General features: G+C 40.0%; 2 protein-coding genes across 2 annotated transcripts; both read left to right on the top strand.

Annotated features, from left to right (window-relative positions):
- Positions 1–71: 71 nt before the first annotated feature.
- Positions 72–16,945, top strand: LOC121893744 (inter-alpha-trypsin inhibitor heavy chain H3-like). The gene is made up of 22 exons (XM_042405732.1): positions 72–76; positions 435–464; positions 1,116–1,139; positions 1,480–1,634; positions 1,764–1,868; positions 2,003–2,165; positions 2,399–2,509; positions 2,689–2,817; positions 3,088–3,204; positions 3,311–3,479; positions 3,594–3,719; positions 3,815–3,996; positions 4,198–4,383; positions 4,481–4,620; positions 4,765–4,925; positions 5,163–5,189; positions 5,284–5,340; positions 5,457–5,570; positions 13,924–14,125; positions 14,326–14,498; positions 15,751–15,862; positions 15,992–16,945. Exons 3-22 carry the CDS (start codon positions 1,137–1,139, stop codon positions 16,128–16,130), a joined length of 2,571 nt encoding a protein of 856 aa, XP_042261666.1. The 5' UTR covers positions 72–76; positions 435–464; positions 1,116–1,136; the 3' UTR covers positions 16,131–16,945.
- Positions 16,946–17,734: 789 nt separating this feature from the next.
- On the top strand, positions 17,735–24,890 carry LOC121893743 (inter-alpha-trypsin inhibitor heavy chain H3-like). The gene is made up of 22 exons (XM_042405731.1): positions 17,735–17,848; positions 18,207–18,236; positions 18,424–18,447; positions 18,788–18,942; positions 19,072–19,176; positions 19,310–19,472; positions 19,642–19,752; positions 19,932–20,060; positions 20,331–20,447; positions 20,554–20,722; positions 20,837–20,953; positions 21,053–21,234; positions 21,436–21,621; positions 21,719–21,858; positions 21,983–22,143; positions 22,381–22,407; positions 22,502–22,558; positions 22,678–22,791; positions 23,011–23,212; positions 23,413–23,585; positions 24,245–24,356; positions 24,486–24,890. Exons 1-22 carry the CDS (start codon positions 17,735–17,737, stop codon positions 24,622–24,624), a joined length of 2,727 nt encoding a protein of 908 aa, XP_042261665.1. The 3' UTR covers positions 24,625–24,890.
- Positions 24,891–25,131: the final 241 nt, after the last annotated feature.

The following is a 25,131-nucleotide window of genomic DNA, read 5'->3' as shown; positions in this document are numbered from 1 at the left end:
GGGCATCGCCTGCCTCTGGCTGCCCAGCCTGGCCCGGGGGGCTCTGGTTGTCTCTGGGGACCATGCAGCTGTGCAGGTAACTTCACACACTGACTCTTTTATACTCTACTCTTAACTTGAAATTACATTGTTTTATTGTTGTCATTTTGCCAGTATTTATTTTATCTGATGATCCCTGATTGAATCACTAGTGCTTCTTATGTTTCTTATGAATAATCCCTTTAACACAAACTGTGCTCCTTCATAACTAGTTGGCATCGTAAATCCTACTCAGTTTTGCTGTCATATTCTCCTTCTAACTTCTCCTCTTTGTGAGATAAATGATTTAAAGTATATTGTGTGAATGAGTGCTTCTTTCTTACAAATTAGTTCATGTTATAGCAGTGGCTTTTTCTAATATCTTGTTGCTCTGCTCTGCTGTATTTGTATTTCAGGGGACAAGAGGAGCTGACAGATCACTGCAGGTATTTAGCTGAAACTACTGAATTTACAGACAGTTGCTTCATGTTATAGGGACAATATTTGGTTATGGAGTTGCATCTTTCTGTTCATACATTATTCACCAGTGTTTTGGTCATTGTTAAATATCATCATTCTACAGGTTTCATATTTACTCTGAATGATAAAGAGCTAACTTGAACCTTAAAATAAAAACAACAGTTTCAGTTGGAATTACCAGCTTTGCAAAGTCTGAGGGTTTGGTTATCTGGTAGTATTTCTCCTGATGAATACAGGTCATTGTTTAACTTACATTTGCTTTTTACTTCAGCATCCCTTACAATACAGTAGAGTTTTGATATGATTTCACTTTTCATCATTTTCTTTACAAAGTTTCTGGACATGTGTCCAGTTTAAGTACAATAACATGTATGTAAAATCCAAGGAGCCAGTTGTTAAATACAGAGGCCTCAAAAGGAAATGAAAAACAAACAAACAAAAAGAAAAGAACAAAGAAAAGAGGAGGGGGTGTATGTATAATGTAATTATATGTATAGGGTAAGTGTGACAAAGGAGATGGGAGGGGAAAGATGTATGAATGTTTGGGATTTAGATCATTATTCCTTTTTCATCCAGATCTAAAACGAATATCATCTCTCTTTTCTTTTGTCTTACAGAAAAGAAGCACAAATGATGGCATGGTAAGAAAAGAATCAGTTTAGATCTTTATTGACAATACCCACACTATCCATGCTTAATGCTTCCAGCACCCAGGTTGACTCACCCAAACAGTCTCATCACATCACTCCCAAAGTGGAATCAGTGACATAATGTCTTTTTAAAAATGTTTTCAAGCTGTAATAATTTTTCTTTGGCACAAATCAGGGCAGCGTATTGTTGGCTTGACTCCGCTTGAAATGACATAAAAGTAGAGCATCTTCCTTACTGTATTAAAATACTGTATGTGAGGGGCTTGTGACAAGTTGTCCATGTTGTTCTATTGCTGTTTTCTATCTCTTCCTCCCTGTTTCTGTGTCTCAGGTGGAGGTGTATAGTGTGACAGTGGACTGCACTGTGGCGTCTCGTTTCGCTCACACTGTCATGACCTCAAAGGCTCTGAACAAAGCAAGCTCCTCACAGGAAATCTTCTTCGAAGTGGAGCTTCCAAAGACCGCCTTCATCACCAACTTCAGCATGTCAGTCTGTCATTCCTACATTCCTGGCAATATTTGTGCTTCCTTTTGCAGTTGTGCTCTAAAGCAGATTTTTGTCAGTGACACAGTTCATTTACTCAATTTGTCATCCTCCATTTTTGGAACTTACAGGGAAATTGATGGTCAGGAGTATGTTGGAGAGGTGAAAGAGAAAGAGAAAGCCAAGAAACAGTATGAGAAGGCTGTTTCCTCAGGACAGACTGCTGGACTGGTCAAGTAAGTCATTTAAGATGAAAAAGACCACCCACACCACCTCTTTACACGTACTAAAGCAACGTAGTGTATCTAAAGTTCCTAAACTGATCATTTTAACATCAGAGGCGGTCAGTTGTGTCTGTGTTTTGTTAAAGGGTGTCTGGAAGAAAGATGGAGAAGTTTTCAGTGTCTGTCAACATTGCAGCTGAAAGTAACGTAACTTTCATTCTGACCTATGAGGAGCTCCTTCAGAGGAAACTGGGCCAGTATGAGATTCTGACCCGAGTTAAACCCAAACAACCGGTCCAGGAGTTTCAGGTGAATCCATGTACACATCCTGGCTCTTCCTGATTTCCTGCTTGTGTCAGATATTCTTAATAAGTGGTTTTCCTCACAAAATTAACTCACTGCTCCTGTGTGTGTGTGTGTGTGTGTGTGTGTGTGTGTGTGTGTGTGTGTGTGTGTGTGTGTGTGTGTGTGTGTTTGTGTATGTGTGCCTGCGTGTGTGTGTGTGTGTGTGTGTGCATGCACGCCTGACTGTGTGGAGACAGATTGTGACAAACATTTATGAGCCTCAAGGCATTTCTTATGTTGATGCTCAAGCAACCTTCCTCTCCAATGAGCTGCTCCCCCTAGTGGAGAAAACTGTCACAGACAAAAAGGTACATGCTACAGAAAATGAGATTGTCTCTGATTGTTGCATCTGTGTGTCTCTGTTTTAGTTTTCAAAGTGAAGGTAATGTTGGTCTGACTTCCTGTCTCTGTATTCAATAAAATGAACAACATACAGAATTTAAGAAGTAAGAATGGGCCAAACTGAATGTATTAATCCTCTTGTCAGGCTCACATCTCTTTTTCACCAACTATGGACCAGCAGAGGAAGTGTCCAGGTTGTGATGAGACACTGATCGATGGAGATTTTATCATCAAGTATGATGTGAACCGTGCAAAGAGCCTCGGGGACATTCAGGTCAGCAGTCAACAAATATTGTACATCAGAATCACCTCAGTGTCTGATGTCTGCATATTTATACCAGGCTTCACATATAAAACTATGCAGAGTCACTTTAACCTTCTTTGTTCGCAGAATAAGTTCTGAAAGAAAATCGAAAAATCTGTAATAAGACTGCAACAACATAAAATGAATAAACTTTTTCTCTGGAAAAGAAATGATTACAATTGCAGCCTTCTGTCAATCTTTCATGTATTTTACTACTCTTTATGATTCTCTTCCCTTCAGATTGTGAACGGATACTTTGTGCACTTCTTTGCTCCACCTGACCTACCCAGAGTCCCAAAGAACGTGGTGTTTGTGATCGACAGGAGCACCTCAATGAGGGGAACAAAGATCCAGCAGGTAAGAGACTGTTCAGACATCAGACATGATTCAAAGGTAAAGTGGTTCTAATACATTGATGCACACAAGCACGCATTTTGACCTCTGACCTTGTAACTCTTTATAGACCCGAGAGGCAATGCTGGCCATCATCGAAGACCTCGATGAGGAGGACTACTTTGCCCTCATCCAGTTTGATAGCATTATTGATCCTTGGAAGGAATCACTAACCAAAGCAACCAAGGAAAATGTGGCTGAAGCCATGGCCCACATTGGAAAGTTATCAGCCAGGGGAGGTTAATATAAAAACAAGTGACACCATCTTTAATGCCAAATGAAATCTTCACTCTCTAAATAAAAAATAAATGAAAACAATTTGTTTTACTAAATGTTTTGTGTTTTCCTTCCAGCAACTAATATCAATGATGCTGTGTTGCGAGGTGTGAACATGCTGGTGAAAGACAGACAGGAGAACAAGCTCCCAGAGGGGAGTATCGACATGATTATTTTACTGACTGATGGAATGCCAAATACCGGTGAGCAGACTATGCACATTTTATAACATATACTGTAAGTGGTGTACTTTATATTTGGCATTAAATTTGTGCCTGTTTTATATGTGTATCTGAAGGCGAGTCGAACGTCCCAAGGATTCAGGAGAATGTGCGCTCGGCTATTGGAGGGAACATGTCTCTGTTCTGTCTTGGATTCGGAAACGATGTGGATTATTCCTTCCTGGATGTGATGAGCAAACAAAACAAGGGACTGGCCCGCAGAATCTATGAGGCCTCAGATGCAACCCTTCAACTCCAGGTGGAGGATTGAGGCTACACATTTTTGAGCCAATAGTTTTGTTTTCTAGAGGCACACACAAAGCCCAGAGTGTAATATTCAAAATTGGCCATATTCCCCTGGAAATATGTAACAACTATATGTATATAATTCTAATAAAACATATTTATATGGCACACAAATAAATGTATATAAATAAATGTGTGCATGATTCTATTACAGGGTTTCTATGAGGAGGTGTCCAGCCCTCTGCTTTTAGATGTGGACCTACGTTACCCCGACAACGCAGTGGACTTCGTGACCACCAACCACTTCAGCCAGTTGTTTAACGGCACAGAGATCGTGGTGGCTGGTCGGCTGATGGACAACGACCTGGACAACTTCCTGGTGGAAGTGTTCGCCCAGGGGGTGAGGAAAAAGAAACATCAGAAAGTTAGAGACAGTGCTGAGGTGTAGAAAAGCATTTTTTCAAGCATTGTTTCTTCCCCTTTTCTCTCACCAAAAGTTTGAGGAGGACTTCCAGGTGCAGGGCCAGGCCAGTGCTGTAGAGTGGGATGTGATTTACCCAGAGGAGGAGTACGTCTTTGGGGATTTCACAGAGCGTCTGTGGGCCTACCTCACCATCCAGCAGTTACTGGAGAAGAGGTCAGTTTAAGTAATTTTCTTCAAGCTGAGCCCTAAATTGCTTGAGAATATAATATAATATATAATATAAAATATCTTTATTTACCAATGGTCTCATGAAAATGTCAAATGTGAGAACTTGTGTGTATTTTTTCATTCTTGCAGCAAGATTGGCACCCCTGACGAGAAAGCCAATGCCACAGCCAAGGCCCTGGACATGTCCCTGCAGTATAGCTTTGTCACCCCTCTCACCTCCATGGTGGTCACCAAGCCTGAAACTGAGGATGGAACAGACAGCCCTCTCATTGCTGATAAACTGACTGAGGGTAAGGGAGGGCAGAGAGGGTTTAAAAAGTGGCACTGGGTAGACTTTTCTTAATGTGGCATAACTGCAGTCAAGTAAAACTGTAACACACTGACGAGCAGCACCGGATACTGAATTTAAGTTAAAAACATATTATTTCTCTTTACTCCACTCACTACACCAGCAGAGGCTGGTGCTCCAGTTTGAACTGTGGAATTTAAAAAATTGTTTTTTATCTGTTTTGTTTTGTTTTTGTCAGACCAAAGACTACAGGCAGACAGAGTAGGTAAGACAGTCATTTTTTAACTAAATGAAATATAAAAGATGAAATCTATTCAGTGTGTTGTTTTTAACCTTGAAATTATTGTTTCTGTATGCAGCACATCGCTTTGTAAGCCCCCCTTTGTACTCATATGCTGCCCGACCCACATATTTTGGTAAGTTGTCTTGTTTTATAGCTCATCTTGTTTGGCCTCTACTAAGAAAGTGACACAAGATAACATCTATCTTAACCATTTTGTTTACTGTCATTTTACTCCGGTGTTGCCTGCAGTGGATGGAGATCCTCATTTCATGATAGAGCTGCCAGACAGAGATGACGCTCTGTGCTTCAACATCAACGACAAACCAGGAACCATTTTCAACCTGGTCAAAGACCCAACGTCAGGTCAGCCGAGTCCTGATTAACATCATGACATTCTTACTTGAGATGTGGTGCCTGATGTCCTTTTTTCATTACACATATAGTGACTAAGTCCTACACTTTAGCCGCTACTACTACATTAGCACATTAGCACATTGGAAAAGACTGAACATCATTTCTAAGTATACTCATAAACAATATTCAATCTTTTCCAATACTTCATATATTATGCATTTATTTTCTTATCAATGTCCATTTTCGGTATTGTTCATCACTTCCAATAAGCTTACAATATAAAGTTAAAACAAATACAGCCAAGCAATAAATCTGAGCAAGTAAAAAACTGTTTGCTCGTTTCCATCAGCAGCATCTGAGATTACTGGGATGAACTTAAATAACCTATTACCAGCCTGGCCTTTACCATACACCCCCTAGTGTTTGGGAGTAATATTACATTTAACACAAATCAAATACATGGTTCACACACACCAGGCCCTAATTGCTTCTGTCAGAAGACAAAGCAATTTTCAAACTATATTTCAAGGAGCCATGACAATGCAAAACAAAACCCAAATCCATAACAGATATTAACATTCTTACACATAAGTATTAATAATTCATGCAATGTTTCTTATTGCGTAATCCATAATATACACATGAATTTGACAACAATCCCTAATCTGTAGCTTCACATAACAGACATATTTTAGTCACAGGTCTTTCTATTACATTTGTCTTTGTTTGAAGATGAACAGAATGTACAAGACAAGGTAGATACTCATGAACCCATATTTTTCAGAAGAGATTGGCGATATATTGGATTTGTTTCCATCTTCTCTTTGTATATATAGATCTCTCGTTTCAAAAAGTCCTGGTGGTAGCACTGGTTTCCCTTTCATTAGAAGCAAGTGGTCTTGGGTTAATGCCTCAAGGTCATTTGGATCCTCAGACAGTCTCAAAATGGGGCGACCATTAAGCATTGCTTCAATTTCACAGAGCACAATTTGAAAATCTTCATCATCCAAACTTTGCTGACCGAGGACAGAACTCAAAACTTTTCTGATCATCCATATGATGCACTCCCAAGCACCACCGTGATGGGTGGGTTAAAACACCACTTAATTCCCTTTTGTGCCAAAGATCTTTCAATGTGGTTCTGATTTAAAGAAGCTAAGGCTTCTCTTAGCTCTCTTTCTGCTCCCACAAAGTTGGTACCATTGTCTGATCTCATGTGAGAAACTTGTCCTCTCCGACAGAGGAGTGTTGATACATGAGTTTGTATCAAGAGAGTAAGCAACTTGCAGGTGAACGGCTCTACTTGCCATTCGAGTGAGGATTACTCCATAATGTTTCATGATGTTGCCTCCTCCTTTCACATCATCTGGACCAAAATAATCTACACCAACATTAGTGAATGGAGGCAGATCAGGGACAATTCTCTCTGTAGGCAAATCTGCCATTTTTTGTTCACTGGTCTTTCCTCTGTAACGCCTGCAGAATCTGTACCTTGCTATGATTTTCCTCACTGCAAAGTTGGCATTTGCAGTCCAGTATTTTTTCCTTACAGTGGAAAGTACATGATCTCTCCCTCCATCGCCCAGCTGTTCATGAAAATATCAGAGAATGAGGTTTGAGATGTGTTGGTCTTTAGATAAGACCAGGGGATGTTTTATATCCTCAGGCATTGCTGCTTTAGAATTCCTTCTAGAATTGGGTCAAGTTTGTAGATAGTGCTACCATTTTTTTACCTCTGATTTGCTAGAAGTTAGTGCAACAATTTCATCGTGGAATCTCTCTTGCTGACAAAAGGAAATTGTTGATGTCTCAGCTTCTGAGAGATCCATCAGCGACACTTTCTGACTTCCGAGTGAAGCTCTAAAAGCTTGCATCTCTTTATATGCATCCAATGATGGTGATCCATTAGTAAATATTGCAAGCTGCAACTGTTTTCTTCTCTTACTCAGAGTTCCATTCAGTTTGATGATCCAAGCAACTGCAACCTTTAACCTTTGCCAGTCAGAAAAATAAGTTATCAGTTGATAAGTGGCATTCAAAGTGTCAACAACAGTTGCATTCACCATGAGATTTCGTTTAACCTCTGGGTTGTGACACTGAAATCCATAGGGGATGCTGGCCACTTTTCTTCAGGTTCCCATAGAAACTTTGGGCTTTTAATCCATCTCTAGATGACCAGATTATCTGCCTTCAATCCTCTTGAAGCATCATGGGCAGGGTTTTTGTGACGTGAGAATGTATCTCCATTGTGAAATATTTGAGTTGTCCCTTATAGTAGATACCCTGTTTGCAACAAAGGTTTGGAACCTTTTGTCCTCATTTTTAATGTACTTTAGAACAGATGTGCTGTCAGTCCAAAAGTTTGATTTCATCAATGGAAGCTGAAGCTCTGATTGAAGCATAACAGCAACAACAGCAGCTGTGAGTTCCAGGCGAGGTATGGTAACGGGCTTCAGTGGGGCTACTCTGGCTTTGCCAAACAAGAAAGCAACATGAACCATTTTCTCAATGTTCTGCATTTTGAGGTAGGTAACTTTACCATATATATTCTCGCTAGCATCGGAGAAGTGGTGCAGTTGGGCACTTGCAGTACTTCCAATACTTTGGATTTGATACACCTGCTGACCTTGAAATCTGCCACTTTTTCAAGATCTGTTAGCCACTTGTTCCACTTCTGCTGAAAAGTCTGATATCGGTATCAGGTCATCCCAATCATACTTCCTCCTACATAACTCCTGCAACAACAGTTTGGCAGGTAGTATGAGAGGTGCTCAGAATCCCAATGGATCGTAGACAGAACTAATAATGGACAACATGCCACGTTTGGTGTGGGGTTACTCCTTGACTTTCAGTTTGAATTTGAAAGTGTCTGTCTCGATGCACCATTGCAGACCTAAAGCCCTCTCTATTGGCAGCTTATCTCTGTCCAGATCTAGCTCATACAGGTTCTTCGATTTGTGTTCTTCTGGAATGTTTTGAAGCACTTTCCAACTATTACTAATCCATTTTGTGAGTTTGAAACCTCCTCTGTTGCAAACAGCTATAAGGTTCTTAACCATGGTGACAGCATCCTCTTCAGAGGGCAGGCTCTTCAGAAGGTCATCCATATAGAGGTTTCTGTTGACTGTTTAGGTCACTTCTACTGGATAGCTGGTTTGGTTATCCTCAGCAGTTTTCCTAAGAGCAAAGCATGCACAGCTGGGTGAAGAACCTGCCCCAATTGAATGGATAGTCATGTGATGCTCTACAGGATCCTGCTCCAGGTTACCTTCAGGCCACCACAAGAATAGAAGAAGTTCACATGTTCCTTTACCACCTTTACTTGGTGGAACATAGATTGTATGTCAGCCATTATTGCTACAGACTCCTGTCTGAACTTACATAAGGACTCCTACCAATGAGCTGGTCCTTGCAGAAGGTGACTGTTGAGCGAGACCCCTTTGAACTCTGCTCCACAGTCAAACACCACTCATAATGTTCCCTTCCTTGGATGGTACACTCTATGGTGAGGTATATAACACACTTTTCCCTCACATGGTTCCAACTGATGTTGTGGCACTCCTTCGGCATAGCTATTGCTAATGACATCATCAAGAAAGTTGGTGCACTCATCATGAAAACTTGGGTCCTTCTGAAGTTTCTTTCTCAGACCATGCACACGTTGCTTGGCAACGCAGAGGTTGTTTGGCATGGTTATATTTTCTCTTTTGAAAGGCAGTTTGATTTTATAGTGCCCATCTTGAAGCTCAACAGAGCTTTCATCAATTTAGACAAACTTCTTTTCCTGTCTTGACATCTCTTCTTGGTCTTTAGAGGTTCTCTCTTTGAAGTCTTGGTTGTATTGGTTGGTTAATAATTCCTCTATCCTGTCGACAATAATCCTGTTAACAATAACTTCAGGGTTGCCACTCCCACTCTGCTTGTCATTGTTTCCTTTTAATGGACCATTAATCACCCACCCCAGTAAGGTTCTGACAGCATATGGTCTATCTCCGTGACTATTAATCCCCTCCAAGGTTCCATCAACTTGGAGGAATTGGTGCCGATAAACAAGTCAACATCAGCTCTTATATGAGGGATCTGAATACCTTTGCGATAAGGCCACTTAACCAGCTCATCTTCACTGATAATGTTGTTTGTGGACACAGGCATCTCTTCGTCCATCAGAGTTCAACCTGTCCACCAGTTTTTCAGAACAGAAGGTACCTGTGCTTCCTTGATCCAGAAAAGCATATGTTCCAATCACTTTATTTCCCCTTGCACACTTCACTTGTACAGGCAAGATTGGAATGCCACTGCTGTTGCCAGCCCCTGTATGACCACAAGCTGAGGTAGTTGTGCAAATCTCTGATCTTTTCTTTGGTCATTCAGTATCTTCATGGATAACCCACTCATTTTTTTCAATACGCAAAATGCTGGGATGAGTTTGGTTGCATTGACTGCAAGTAATGCACCTATCGCAATTCTTGCTTAAGTGCCCTGTGTGCAAATAACCGAAACAAAGACCTTTCTCCTTTAGAAAATTACATTTTTCCCTCTGTGTCTTTCTTCCCAGCTGTGGACACTGCTCCAATGCATGACCACATGCACAATACAGACAGGAAACAGGGTTTGCCTTTGTACAGAAGATAACTTCATTCTTAATATTATCATTCTTTAGAGCATCTGCTTTAAATTCATCCTTAATAGACACATGAGTTGCAAAACGGTTTCTTTTGAACTGTGTTTTCAATTGAGACTTGCCTCTGACTCCTCCTTTAACAAGCGGAGTGTCCTGTATGTCTGCAAAGACTGGATCTGAAACAATTCTGACCTGTTGCTCAATGAACTTGACAATGTCAGTGAAACAAGCTCTTTGGTTATCTCTGTCCAAAATTTCACATGCTCTTACTCTCCATTTTTCTCTGAGTTTATATGGAATTTTCTGAATCAGAGTTTTCATATTTGCTGGCATGTTTAGCTCTTCCAAGTAATACTGTGGTTCCTCCATAGCATTGGAACATTTGCGTAGGAAAAGTGCATATGCTTGGAGTCTTTTAACATCCTCAGACTTGACACTTGGCCTTGAGCAGATGCTTAGCAACAGCCTAACCTCTCTGAGTCATATGAAGTTAGCTGTGCAGAAGATCCCTTGGCTCTCCCCTGGTAAACTGCTCAAGATAATACAAACAGTCCCCTTTACTGTTAGTTTTTGCTTCCACGCAATTGTCAAACGCTTGAATATTTTAAGCTGTAGAGGATATCCATCAAAAATAAAATAGAAACTGAGAGGTTTGCATTTGAACAAGGAGTGTTGTTATCTCATTTTGTCATTGCAGCAAACTGTAGAGATCTCCCGATGGTAGAGAGGTTTGAATGACTCCAGGCTTTGTTTGCCACTCCAGAGGATCCAGAGTTGACTTATGTAATGTTTTCATATCTTGTTGAGATTTGGCATCATCCTACTTACTATTGTGAGCTGTGTCCTTGGACTTGTGGTGATCGGGTGCAACTTCTTTTTCCACCAATGACTGAGTATTGGTTTGCACTTAATGAAGAGACGTATGCTGCTGTGAGGACTGCTCATACCAAGGCTCATATTTTTTGTTTTTAAGTTTATTCTCTTTCCTGAAATAAGACTCCATTCCATCGCACCATCCATCTGAAACACTGCTATTGTCACAGGCTTGGAGTACTGCTAGCCTAGAAGTAGAGGCTGCTATTTCAGTGTCCAGCTCAAGCTGCTACTTTTTCCTCCTTAAAAAATCTTACTGCTCCTCCAAAGCGCACTTCTCCTTTAAAGCAGCAGCACGAGCCATGAGTGCTGCCTTGTCCACCTCTGCTTTTATGTACAGCCACTCGATTAATCGAATTTTATTACGATTTTGGCTTCCAACGATTATGAAAACAAGATAATTGAGATAAAACGATTATTCTGCCACATTCCGTTTCACAGTGATGCTCTGGTTTTGTCTTGTGCTATAAATCCAGCGCATCGTGTGTCGAGACAGACAGAGCGGAGTCTCCCTCACAGCATGGGTGTGTCTGAAATTAACAGTCAAATGTTCAGTGGTGGAAACTGACTCATTGAGACATCTACAGGCTACCTTGTTTTACTTTCAGTCAGACTTTGGATGCTGTTATTTTAGATATGAAGATGTTTTGCTCCGTGTAATGATCTCTCCTTTCATCCAGCCACTTGGAGCCGCATTTTCTCTGTCTGCAGCAGGGTTTACGTTAGCCAGTATATGCCAGCTTTTTGCTGGTATCTCGTGTAGTTACAGATTAAAATATCAACAGCCAAAACGTCCGGTGGGAAATATGACGATTGCCAAATAAATTAATTAATTAATTCACAGCATATTAAATAGTCTGATATTGTGTGACATATAATGGCCATTGTAAATTTGTGTGCACATATTATCATAAAGCGTAAATCCAATGCATTGGTTTCAACTGTCTTAACCTGTCTTAACAAAACTAACATTTTGTTTCATGGATTTAAGTAGGCCACTGACTTACTATAAATATGGAAGAAGAAAAGGTGCAATCTTGCAACCCACTTACTGATGATAAACGGTCAGTGAATGAGGCTGACCTTGATGGGGGTGTGAGAGAACTAGAAACGGGCACTGTGAAAAAGCGCTCTGTTAAATTAACACACAAAGCACTGATGGACAAAATAGAGAATTTAGAGGAAAGAAAGACTAAATTAAACAAATTGTCTAAACTAAAACAAACTATTGACTTGATAAGTGATAAAGACTATATAAATGAGGTGAAATGTGCATTTGACAGGTTTAAAGGGGTGTGTGATGAAGCTAAACAAATGCATGTGACTCTATTGGGGTTATTACCTAAAGATGAAGCAACGAAACATGAAATATGGTACAAAGCAAAAATGTTGAATATCAGTGATTTTATTGCTGATGTGAGTAAATGGTTGTCTAAAACTCAGAATTGCCCTGCTGCTGATGACGGTGACAATGATAGAGAGGAGGTTTGTGTTGAACCTCATGACAGCATTTCAAATGTTGAGTCAAATTCCTCCAGTAAACAGTCAAGTCACAAAAGCTCCAAAAGCAGTCAATCTTCTACTTCTTCTGCACGCATTAAAGTAGGGCTGCTCGATTATGGCAAAAATCATAATCACAATTATTTTGGTCAATATTGAGATCATGATTATTTAACAGGATTACTCATTGACTTTGGAAACATCATGCCTTTATTGAACTTTTTTAAACAAAACTCGTCTTTTAATAGTGGATTTCTTTGAATTTTAAATATAAATCAGTTGAAAAAAAATTAAAAATGTTAAAAAAAAATGTTTAAAACAAGAGATAAATGCATTTTGTATATATATAAGTTAAACCTCCTACTGATCAATTACATGTTAATTAACTGTGGAGCTCCAGGTTGATCTGTTTCACTGTGCCAGTGCTGGATGTAATGTTACCTGAGAGCAAATGGTCAGATTTTTCGTGTTAACTGCTGTCGAGCTAAAGTGTAGGGCTGCTGCCGGAGTGTGTGGCTTTTCAATCTCTTAGTCACATCTGACCAAACACTCAGTGAATCTCTCAATGTCTTAACGGAGGCAAAATGAAACTTTTGCATAAAAAGTTTATATTTAAGTTGTCTTATAGGTCACACAATATTAGACTATTTAATATGCTATTAATGAATTTATTTATTTATTTATTTGGCAATCAGCATATTTCCCACCAGACATTTTGGCCGTTGATATTTTCATCTGCCGGACAACTACACGTGATACCAGCAAACTCTGCTGCAGACAGACAAAGCGTGGCTCCAAGTGGCTGGATGAAAGGAGAGATCATTACACAGAGCAAAACATCCTCATATCTAAAATAACAGCATCCAATGTCTGACTGAAACTAAAACAAAGTAGCCTGTAGATGTCTCAATAAGTCAGTTTTCACCACTGAACATTTGACTGTTAAATCCAGACCCATTCACGCTGTGAGGAAGACTCCACTCTGTCTGTCTCACTGTGCTGTCCGGCTGCTCCGACATACAATGCGCTGGATTTATAACACAAGACAAAACCAGAGCATCACTGTGAAATGGAATGTGGCAGAATAATCGTTTTATCTCGATTATCTTGTTTTCATAATTGTTGAAAGCCAAAATCGTAATTGAAAATAAAATTTGATTAATCAAGCAGCTCTACCCCCTACTAATATTACATTTAACACAGTTCAAATACATAGCTCCTACAACACATGTATACACCTTGTGGACCAAGATTTAAATTGTTGATTTTCTTTCTCACTTTTGACACTTGTAACTCCTCATATATGTGTCAGTCAATCATCTCCTGCAGTTAAACAGTGAGAGGCTGAATCCCGTGTTATTTCTTCAGGTATTTTAGTGAATGGCCAGATCATCGGAGACAAGAAAATCCCGCCCGATGGTAAAATCAACACCTACTTTTGGCGTTTTGGCATCACCCACCAGAAGCTGGGGGTGAGACTGGAGGTGAGCACTCAGGACATCTTGGTGTTTCAGGACGGCAAACGGGTCAAGCTGCTGTGGTCTGATACAGCCTCCCTCAAAGGAGCCAAGTGAGTGGCTGAACCACCAGATTATCATCTTCTTCAGGGAAAGATCCCAATACATGAAAAATATAACAAAATAATGTTGCCCACTTATCTTCTCCATCTATCACAACCGCTTCACCTGTTTCCACTCTCCTCTTTCCTCTCCCCTCTGTCTCCCACGTCATTCATCTTCCCTTTCCTGCCTCCCCTTCTTTCTCCTCCAGTGTGGATCTTCTCGTGACCAAGGACCGTAGCCTAACGATAACCCTAAGAGATTCTGTCAAGTTTGTGATCCTGCTACACAAAGTGTGGAAGAAGCACCCGTACCACCGGGACTACTTGGGTTTCTACACAGTGGACAGCCACCTCCTGTCTCCCTCTGTTCATGGTCTGCTAGGTACAACATGACACACTTGTTGGGATGTAGATTGCATGGTTTAGGGTTTGATAGAAGGTCAAGCTAAGTGATCTGGCTTTCATTTCATTTCTATTATAATTTACAATGGTGTCTCATCAGAGCAGCCAAAAAAACTTCAATAATGAATCAACAAACATTTCGAGAAAAAAAAAAGAAAAATGAAACGAAATGAAAATGAAATCTCTGCAGTTCCACTTGGCTCTATGAAGCATATTAGCATTTTTCAGCTAATTAGTTTGGTTTTACAGACTGCATCTTAAAGGATAAGGTTGGCAATTTGCTGTTTTTTCTTATTGTCAACAAATCTCATGTGCAGAGCCAAACCAACAATGAATTGAACCTACTTACAATTATTGTGTGTGTATCCAAAGCCTGATATATCTTATTCCTCTGTGCAGTAGACCTGTTGTTGCCCAAAAGCTATTAAAAACACATAAATGAGCCACGCAGCTGCACTGGGTGACATGTTCCTTCATCCCCTGGACAATGGTTACAGTACTTCGTTTAGAAAAGGCTCCAAAGAGTAAAAACAGCAATCACATTATCAATCTCAGGAGAAAAGTTCCTTTTATGGCAGACATCACTGTAAATGCAGCTCTGTGCTTCTGTTTACAGAGCTTCGCTAGCTTGTTGTGCTACATATCACAATCTCTTGACTTTGCACTAAAGTTCTTTGAGAAATTTGCAATGTAGCACAAAGTCAGGAGGTTGTGACATGTTTTAATAGCTCTTGGACAACAAGAGGAATAAGATATATCAGGCTTTGGATACACACACAATACTTATAAGTAGGATGAGTTCAATGTTGATTTGGCTCTGCACATGAGATTTGTCAACAAAAGAAAAATATAGAAAATCGTCCACCAAATCCTTTAACTTTTATGGTCTCACCATTCTCATCAACCCTGTTTGTAGCAGCAGCAGACAGCTGTTTCAACAAAAACAAGGTTCTGAGAAATCCACAGTTGACAGGAGAATAAATATTGAACTTACATTTGTCGGTTGGCCAAAGACAAGACTCCAAGTTGCTAAACCGAAATGATCTGATTCTTACAAATATTTCCATTGATCATCTTTGTTCATACTGTAAACTGTATCTGTATAAACAAATTAATACTGTAAACCAGTTGGTAATGATGTATTTTATGCCAAACAGAGAAATCAGACCAGATTAGAGTGAAGAGATAAGAAAAGAAATGATTTTCACTCCCAATGGTGGGTCATCCTCTAGGTCAGTTTTACAGCGGGATTGAATATGAGGTCACAGACCTGCGTCCAGGTGACGTCCCAGAGAAACCAGACGCCACCATGTATGTGAAAGGACAGCAGCTCAATGTGACCAGGTACGCCACATGCCTCAGAGTTTGCATTTATTGTGTCCCAAATGGATAAATGTCTGTTTCTTTGTGTTGTTTTCATTGTGCAGTCCTAATATCATCGGGTCTACATGATGTTTTTGTCTTGGTCTACAGAGGCTGGCAGAGAGACTTCAGGAGAGATGTGAAGAACGGAGAAAATGTTCCCTGCTGGTTCATTCACAGTAATGGAACAGGCCTCATCGACGGAGATGTTTCAGACTACATTGTGTCAGGCCTTTTCAAAAGAGTTTAAAAGCAGTTTGCAGACAGTCTTATCACTGTTGTTCCTGTAAATCAGCACCCAAATTTATACAATAAAACACGTACATAAAATAAAATCTGCCTGCACTCTTAACACTCTATTGTTTCAGTATATATTGTGCTTACATGGTGCATTTTGCCAAATAAATTTAAATCAAGTTACCACAAACGAATTTCTCATCAGCAACCAATACATAACAATACATAGCAAGTGTGAGAAATGCAGAGTCAGCTGGGGCCCACAAGGCATTTTTGCTTTCGGGCCACTTGCATTAATCCAGCCCTGGCAGATGATGGTTAAAGTATTAACATTAAAATGAAAAACAAGCAACCTGATTAACAACAGAACTCCAATAGCCTACCTCTCTGTGATGACATGAGCACTAACAATAGTACCTGAATGTATCACTAAGACACCACACTGTAGACCCATGGGTACATTATCAAGTTAGAAAAATACAGAGAGACAAAATGATTGGTTCATTTTTGCCAAATACAGTGTCACATGATGAAAATGACTCATCAAATGGAGAGCAGAGTGCAGTGCAGCTTTTCCAAGTAAATAATACTGTTTGTTCACCGGGTTCAGAGTGGGTGCAAAACATATATGCTTGTTAACATATTTTCTGAAAATACTTTAACTTAAAAAAACCTACAAGAGAGTCTCTGTGATTTTCTTGCTGTACTCCACTGTTTGCTCTCCAGCAAATGAGAGATTTCATAAACACACATGTTAAGTGAAGCAGCACCGGCTGTTTAGTGAGAGGGTCCAGCAAAGAAGGAGGAAAGCACTTGAATGAAGCAAGTTTATCTGATGTTGATGAATAAATGAATGAATGAATAATTCTATGTTCATGTCTGATCATTCTACAGAAACATTAAACAACAGCAAAAATGTATCCACCAATATCTTAAAGGAACTGACAAAACAACTACTACACATGGCAGATTGTAAATACACATATTGGCCACATATTAATTTTAAGCTTATAGACACTGTACATATATTTACGTCATTATTCCACCTAAATATAAAACTGTTATTAATTTATTTTTCTGCTACTTCACGATTTTTAGATATACTCTTAAAATGCAAAATATAATTTAAAAAGAAGTTTCTCAATTAAATCTTCATCCTCCATTCTCATCAAACCAAAATTAATTTACACAGTGGCATTGTTTTTATTTTTGGATACAATCTAGTTGTATTATGAGCTGACTGCTGTGATATAATGTACTGTGTTCATGGCAATTTTGGTGTCACTAATTGGTGTTTTTATGATATTTTTCTTTCCAGCTTGAGGCTTTGGGTGTCAAGCTTGTCATATTACCAAACACCTAGTTAGCTGTGAGTTTGGTGTCAGTCCTACAAACACACTTTCAGCCTGAGCACAGATATTTTCTTTGAGCTTTAAAAGCAGCAGCTTTTCTACCTCAGGGCGTCCTGCATATTGAACTCTGGTCTGTTGGTCATTACTCCAGGACAACACACACACACACACACACACACACAAACACACTTTTTGTCCCTCCTCCCTGGGCAGAGAGCTTTTTTCTCAGCAGTGAAGTCAACCAGTGTTCAGTAGAAGTTTGGTCATGTCTGGACTGTTGGGTGTTCGGCAGCTGCTGCTGTGGGGCATCGCCTGCCTCTGGCTGCCCAGCCTGGCCCGGGGGGCTCTGGTCGTCTCTGGGGACCATGCAGCTGTGCAGGTAACTTCACACACTGACTCTTTTATACTCTACTCTTAACTTGAAATTACATTGTTTTATTGTTGTCATTTTGCCAGTATTTATTTTATCTGATGATCCCTGATTGAATCACTAGTGCTTCTTATGTTTCTTATGAATAATCCCTTTAACACAAACTGTGCTCCTTCATAACTAGTTGGCATCTTAAATCCTACTCAGTTTTGCTGTCATATTCTCCTTCTAACTTCTCCTCTTTGTGAGATAAATGATTTAAAGTATATTGTGTGAATGAGTGCTTCTTTCTTACAAATTAGTTCATGTTATAGCAGTGGCTTTTTCTAATATCTTGTTGCTCTGCTCTGCTGTATTTGTATTTCAGGGGACAAGAGGAGCTGACAGATCACTGCAGGTATTTAGCTGAAACTACTGAATTTACAGACAATTGCTTCATGTTATAGGGACAATATTTGGTTATGGAGTTGCATCTTTCTGTTCATACATTATTCAAGATGTATGAATGTTTGGGATTTAGATCATTATTCCTTTTTCATCCAGATCTAAAACGAATATCATCTCTCTTTACTTTTGTCTTACAGAAAAGAAGCACAAATGATGGCATGGTAAGAAAAGAATCAGTTTAGATCTTTATTGACAATACCCACACTATCCATGCTTAATGCTTCCAGCACCCAGGTTGACTCACCCAAACAGTCTCATCACATCACTCCCAAAGTGGAATCAGTGACATAATGTCTTTTTAAAAATGTTTTCAAGCTGTAATAATTTTTCTTTGGCACAAATCAGGGCAGCGTATTGTTGGCTTGACTCCGCTTGAAATGACATAAAAGTAGAGCATCTTCCTTACTGTATTAAAATACTGTATGTGAGGGGCTTGTGACAAGTTGTCCATGTTGTTCTATTGCTGTTTTCTATCTCTTCCTCCCTGTTTCTGTGTCTCAGGTGGAGGTGTATAGTGTGACAGTGGACTGCACTGTGGCGTCTCGTTTCGCTCACACTGTCATGACCTCAAAGGCTCTGAACAAAGCAAGCTCCTCACAGGAAATCTTCTTCGAAGTGGAGCTTCCAAAGACCGCCTTCATCACCAACTTCAGCATGTCAGTCTGTCATTCCTACATTCCTGGCAATATTTGTGCTTCCTTTTGCAGTTGTGCTCTAAAGCAGATTTTTGTCAGTGACACAGTTCATTTACTCAATTTGTCATCCTCCATTTTTGGACCTTACAGGGAAATTGATGGTCAGGAGTATGTTGGAGAGGTGAAAGAGAAAGAGAAAGCCAAGAAACAGTATGAGAAGGCTGTTTCCTCAGGACAGACTGCTGGACTGGTCAAGTAAGTCATTTAAGATGAAAAAGACCACCCACACCACTCTTTACATGTACTAAAGCAACGTAGTGTATCTAAAGTTCCTAAACTGATCATTTTAACATCAGAGGCGGTCAGTTGTGTCTGTGTTTTTTTAAAGGGTGTCTGGAAGAAAGATGGAGAAGTTTTCAGTGTCTGTCAACATTGCAGCTGAAAGTAACGTAACTTTCATTCTGACCTATGAGGAGCTCCTTCAGAGGAAACTGGGCCAGTATGAGATTCTGACCCGAGTTAAACCCAAACAACCGGTCCAGGAGTTTCAGGTGAATCCATGTACACATCCTGGCTCTTCCTGATTTCCTGCTTGTGTCAGATATTCTTAATAAGTGGTTTTCCTCACAAAATTAACTCACTGTTCCTGTGTGTGTGTGTGTGTGTGTGTGTGTGTGTGTGTCTGTGTGTGTGCATGCATGCCTGACTGTGTGGAGACAGATTGTGACAAACATTTACGAGCCTCAAGGCATTTCTTATGTTGATGCTCAAGCAACCTTCCTCTCCAATGAGCTGCTCCCCCTAGTGGAGAAAACTGTCACAGACAAAAAGGTACATGCTACAGAAAATGAGATTGTCTCTGATTGTTGCATCTGTGTGTCTCTGTTTTAGTTTTCAAAGTGAAGGTAATGTTGGTCTGACTTTCTGTCTCTGTATTCAATAAAATGAACAACATACAGAATTTAAGAAGTAAGAATGGGCCAAACTGAATGTATTAATCCTCTTGTCAGGCTCACATCTCTTTTTCACCAACTATGGACCAGCAGAGGAAGTGTCCAGGTTGTGATGAGACACTGATCGATGGAGATTTTATCATCAAGTATGATGTGAACCGTGCAAAGAGCCTCGGGGACATTCAGGTCAGCAGTCAACAAATATTGTACATCAGAATCACCTCAGTGTCTGATGTCTGCATATTTATACCAGGCTTCACATATAAAACTATGCAGAGTCACTTTAACCTTCTTTGTTCGCAGAATAAGTTCTGAAAGAAAATCAAAAAATCTGTAATAAGACTGCAACAACATAAAATGAATAAACTTTTTCTCTGGAAAAGAAATGATTACAATTGCAGCCTTCTGTCAATCTTTCATGTATTTTACTGCTCTTTATGATTCTCTTCCCTTCAGATTGTGAACGGATACTTTGTGCACTTCTTTGCTCCACCTGACCTACCCAGAGTCCCAAAGAACGTGGTGTTTGTGATCGACAGGAGCGGCTCAATGAGTGGAACAAAGATCCAGCAAGTAAGAGACTGTTCAGACATCAGACATGATTCAAAGGTAAAGTGGTTCTAATACATTGATGCACACAAGCACGCATTTTGACCTCTGACCTTGTAACTGTTTGTAGACCCGAGAGGCAATGCTGGCCATCATCAAAGACCTCCATGAGGAGGACTACTTTGCCCTCATCCAGTTTGATCATGAGATCAATCCTTGGAAGGAATCACTAACCAAAGCAACCGAGGAAAATGTGGCTGAAGCCATGGCCTATGTCAGAAAGATAACAGCCAGGGGAGGTTAATATAAAAACAAGTGACACCATCTTTAATGCCAAATGAAATCTTTACTCTCTAAATAAAAAATAAATGAAAACAATTTGTTTTACTAAATGTTTTGTGTTTTCCTTCTAGGAACTAATATCAATGATGCTGTGTTGCGAGGTGTGAACATGCTAGTGAAAGACAGACAGGAGAACAAGCTCCCAGAGGGGAGTATCGACATGATTATTTTACTGACTGATGGAAGAGGTGAGCATGCAGACTGTGCACATTTTATAGCATATACTGTGAGTGGTGTACTTCATATTTAATATTAAATTTGTGCCTGTTTTATCTGTGCATCTGAAGGTAATTTGAACTCGATGACGGTTGAGGAGAATGTGCGCTCTGCTATTGGAGGGAACATGTCTCTGTTCTGTCTTGGATTCGGAAACGATGTGGATTATTCCTTCCTGGATGTGATGAGCAAACAAAACAAGGGACTGGCCCGCAGAATCTATGAGGCCTCAGATGCAACCCTTCAACTCCAGGTGGAGGATTGGGGCTACACATTTTTGAGCCAATAGTTTTGTTTTCTTGAGGCACACACAAAGCCCAGAGTGTAATATTCAAAATTGGCCATATTCCCCTGGAAATATGTAACAACTATACGTGTAAAACTCTAATAAAACATATTTATATGGCACACAAATAAATGTATATAAATAAATGTGTGCATGATTCTATTACAGGGTTTCTATGAGGAGGTGTCCAGCCCTCTGCTTTCAGAGGTGGACCTACGTTACCCCGACAACGCAGTGGACTTCGTGACCACCAACCACTTCAGCCAGTTGTTTAACGGCACAGAGATCGTGGTGGCTGGTCGGCTGATGGACAACGACCTGGACAACTTCCTGGTGGAAGTGTTCGCCCAGGGGGTGAGGAAAAAGAAACATCAGAAAGTTAGAGACAGTGCTGAGGTGTAGAAAAGCATTTTTTCAAGCATTGTTTCTTCCCCTTTTCTCTCACCAAAAGTTTGAGGAGGACTTCCAGGTGCAGGGCCAGGCCAGTGCTGTAGAGTGGGACGTGATTTACCCAGAGGAGGAGTACGTCTTTGGGGATTTCACAGAGCGTCTGTGGGCCTACCTCACCATCCAGCAGTTACTGGAGAAGAGGTCAGTTTAAGTAATTTTCTTCAAGCTGAGCCCTGAATTGCTTGAGCTTAAATATCTTTATTTACCAATGGTCTCATGAAAATGTCAAGTGTGAGAAAATGTGTGTATTTTTTCATTCTTGCAGCAAGATTGGCACCCCTGACGAGAAAGCCAATGCCACAGCCAAGGCCCTGGACATGTCCCTGCAGTATAGCTTCGTCACCCCTCTCACCTCCATGGTGGTCACCAAGCCTGAAACTGAGGATGGAACAGACAGCCCTCTCATTGCTGATAAACTGACTGAGGGTAAGGGAGGGTAGAGAGGGTTTAAAAAGTGGCACTGGGTAGACTTTTCCTAATGTGGCATAACTGCAGTCAAGTAAAACTGTAACACACTGACGAGCAGCACCGGATACTGAATTTAAGTTAAAAACATATTATTTCTCTTTACTCCACTCACTACACCAGCAGAGGCTGGTGCTCCAGTTTGAACTGTGGAATTTAAAAAATTGTTTTTTATCTGTTTTGTTTTGTTTTTGTCAGAGCAAAGACTACAGGCAGACAGAGTAGGTAAGACAGTCATTTTTTAACTAAATGAAATATAAAAGATGAAATCTATTCAGTGCGTTGTTTTTAACCTTGAATTTATTGTTTCTGTATGCAGCACATCGCTTTGTAAGCCCCCCTTTGTACTCATATGCTGCCCGACCCACATATTTTGGTAAGTTGTCTTGTTTTATAGCTCATCTTGTTTGGCCTCTACTAAGAAAGTGACACAAGATCACATCTATCTTAACCATTTTGTTTATTACTGTCATTTTACTCCGGTGTTGCCTGCAGTGGATGGAGATCCTCATTTCATGATAGAGCTGCCAGACAGAGATGACGCTCTGTGCTTCAACATCAACGACAAACCAGGAACCATTTTCAACCTGGTCAAAGACCCAATGTCAGGTCAGCCGAATCCTGATTAACATCATGACTTTCTTACTCAAGATATGGTCCCTGAATTCCTATTTTTCACTACACATGTACACTCCTTGTGGACCAAGATGTAAATGAATTTTTGATTTTCTTTCTCACTTTTGACACTTGTAACTCCTCATATATGTGTCAGTCAATCATCTCCTGCAGTTAAACAGTGAGAGGCTGAGTCCCATGTTATTTCTTCAGGTATTTTAGTGAATGGCCAGATCATCGGAGACAAGAAAATCCCCCTTGATGGTAAAATCAACACTTACTTTTGGCGTTTTGGCATCACCCACCAGAAGCTGGGGGTGAGACTGGAGGTGAGCACTCAGGACATCTTGGTGTTTCAGGACGGCAAACGGGTCAAGCTGCTGTGGTCTGATACAGCCTCCCTCAAAGGAGCCAAGTGAGTGACTGAACCACCAGATTATCATCTTCTTCAGGGAAAGATCCCAATACATGAAAAATATAACAAAATAATGTTGCCCACTTATCTTCTCCATCTATCACAACCGCTTCACCTGTTTCCACTCTCCTCTTTCCTCTCCCCTCTGTCTCCCACGTCATTCATCTTCCCCTTCCTGCCTCCCCTTCTTTCTCCTCCAGTGTGGATCTTCTCGTGACCAAGGACCGTAGCCTAACGATAACCCTAAGAGATTCTGTCAAGTTTGTGATCCTGCTACACAAAGTGTGGAAGAAGCACCCGTACCACCGGGACTACTTGGGTTTCTACACAGTGGACAGCCACCTCCTGTCTCCCTCTGTTCATGGTCTGCTAGGTACAACATGACACACTTGTTGGGATGTAGATTGCATGGTTACTACTATACTAATACTAATAATACCACTAATACATACTAATAGTATGTCAATTTTGTGTTTACAGCTTGTTGTTCTCCCATCAAGTAACCAAAAACATAAATTATTGCTCTGGACATTTGTTCGCCTTGGTTTGAGACTTTCTTTTTTTATCATTTGAGCTCATAAAAATCCTGTAAAACCTTCGATGATGATGTCAAAAAATGCACTTTTATTAAAGTAAAACAATATTTTGCTCATAGTCAGAAAAAACTTGGCATTTGGAAGATACAGAATTTTCATTTGACAACTACGATTTTTTAAATTTGGTGGTTCGGGGCCCCAGGTTTTTTTTTTTCATATGATATTAAGCCTCAGGATAAGAGCAATTGTCTTCATGATGTTGTGCAGCTAAATGTTGTTTACAGTAGTTAAAGTTGCTAAACCGAAATGATCTGATTCTAACAAATATTTCCATTGATCATCTTTGTTCATACTGTAAATTGTATCTGTATAAACAAAGTAATACTGTAAACCAGCTGGTAATGTATTTTATGCCAAACAGAGAAATCAGACCAGATTAGAGTGAAGAGATAAGAAAAGAAATGATTTTCACTCCCAATGGTGGGTCATCCTCTAGGTCAGTTTTACAGCGGGATTGAATATGAGGTCACAGACCTGCGTACAGGTGACGTCCCAGAGAAACCAGACGCCACCATGTATGTGAAAGGACAGCAGCTCAATGTGACCAGGTACGCCACATGCCTCAGAGTTTGCATTTATTGTGTCCCAAATGGATAAATGTCTGTTTCTTTGTGTTGTTTTCATTGTGCAGTCCTAATATCATCGGGTCTACATGATGTTTTTGTCTTGGTCTACAGAGGCTGGCAGAGAGACTTCATGAGAGATGTGAAGAACGGAGAAAATGTTCCCTGCTGGTTCATTCACAGTAATGGAAAAGGCCTCATCGACGGAGATGCTTCAGACTACATTGTGTCAGGCCTTTTCAAAAGAGTTTAAAAGCAGTTTTCAGACAGTCTTATCACTGTTGTTCCTGTAAATCAGCACCCAAATTCATACAATAAAACACGTACATAAAATAAAATCTGCCTGCACTCTTAACAGACTTAATTCACAGTATTGTGCAGACAACTTCATGGTATATAACAGTTTAATCTGGGATTATAAGAAGGGTAACTAACATTATCTCAAAAGTACTGAAATAAATGGAGTTCTTAAAGATGGATGTAGAATGGATTTAGGCTTTTTTTAAAAAAAAAAAAAAAAAAAAAAGTCTCCCAATTTGTTTTTTACGACATAAAATGTTTCATTTTGTTATTCCTCGTTGTTCCTCAAAGATATGTTCGAGTTTTCGAATGTGTGCAGTTTGCTATACCTTTAAAGGCTTTATGTTGACATCGACCTGCCTTGCTCTTATAATCCCAGCGTCACTGTTTGCTAATGTCAGAACCTGAAAGGAAATAAAACTGGGATAAAACTGTTTCAAAGCAGAAAAGTTGTGATGAA

The sequence above is a fragment of the Thunnus maccoyii genome, chromosome 3, assembly GCF_910596095.1.
Source record: "Thunnus maccoyii chromosome 3, fThuMac1.1, whole genome shotgun sequence".
Classification (NCBI taxonomy): Eukaryota; Metazoa; Chordata; class Actinopteri; order Scombriformes; family Scombridae; genus Thunnus; species Thunnus maccoyii.
This window is presented reverse-complemented; position numbering and strand designations above follow the sequence as displayed.

Excerpts from the sequence above, each read along its gene's own strand:
- LOC121893744 (XM_042405732.1), top strand. Across the intron at positions 2,818-3,087 it reads AGAGCCTCGGGGACATTCAG|ATTGTGAACGGATACTTTGT; the intron begins GTCAGCAGTCAA and ends TCTTCCCTTCAG. Across the intron at positions 3,480-3,593 it reads AAAGTTATCAGCCAGGGGAG|CAACTAATATCAATGATGCT; the intron begins GTTAATATAAAA and ends TTTTCCTTCCAG.
- LOC121893743 (XM_042405731.1), top strand. The coding sequence starts at position 17,735 with ATGTCTGGACTGTTGGGTGTTCGGCAGCTGCTGCTGTGGGGCATCGCC. Across the intron at positions 18,943-19,071 it reads TTCATCACCAACTTCAGCAT|GGAAATTGATGGTCAGGAGT; the intron begins GTCAGTCTGTCA and ends TGGACCTTACAG. Across the intron at positions 20,954-21,052 it reads TTTACTGACTGATGGAAGAG|GTAATTTGAACTCGATGACG; the intron begins GTGAGCATGCAG and ends GTGCATCTGAAG.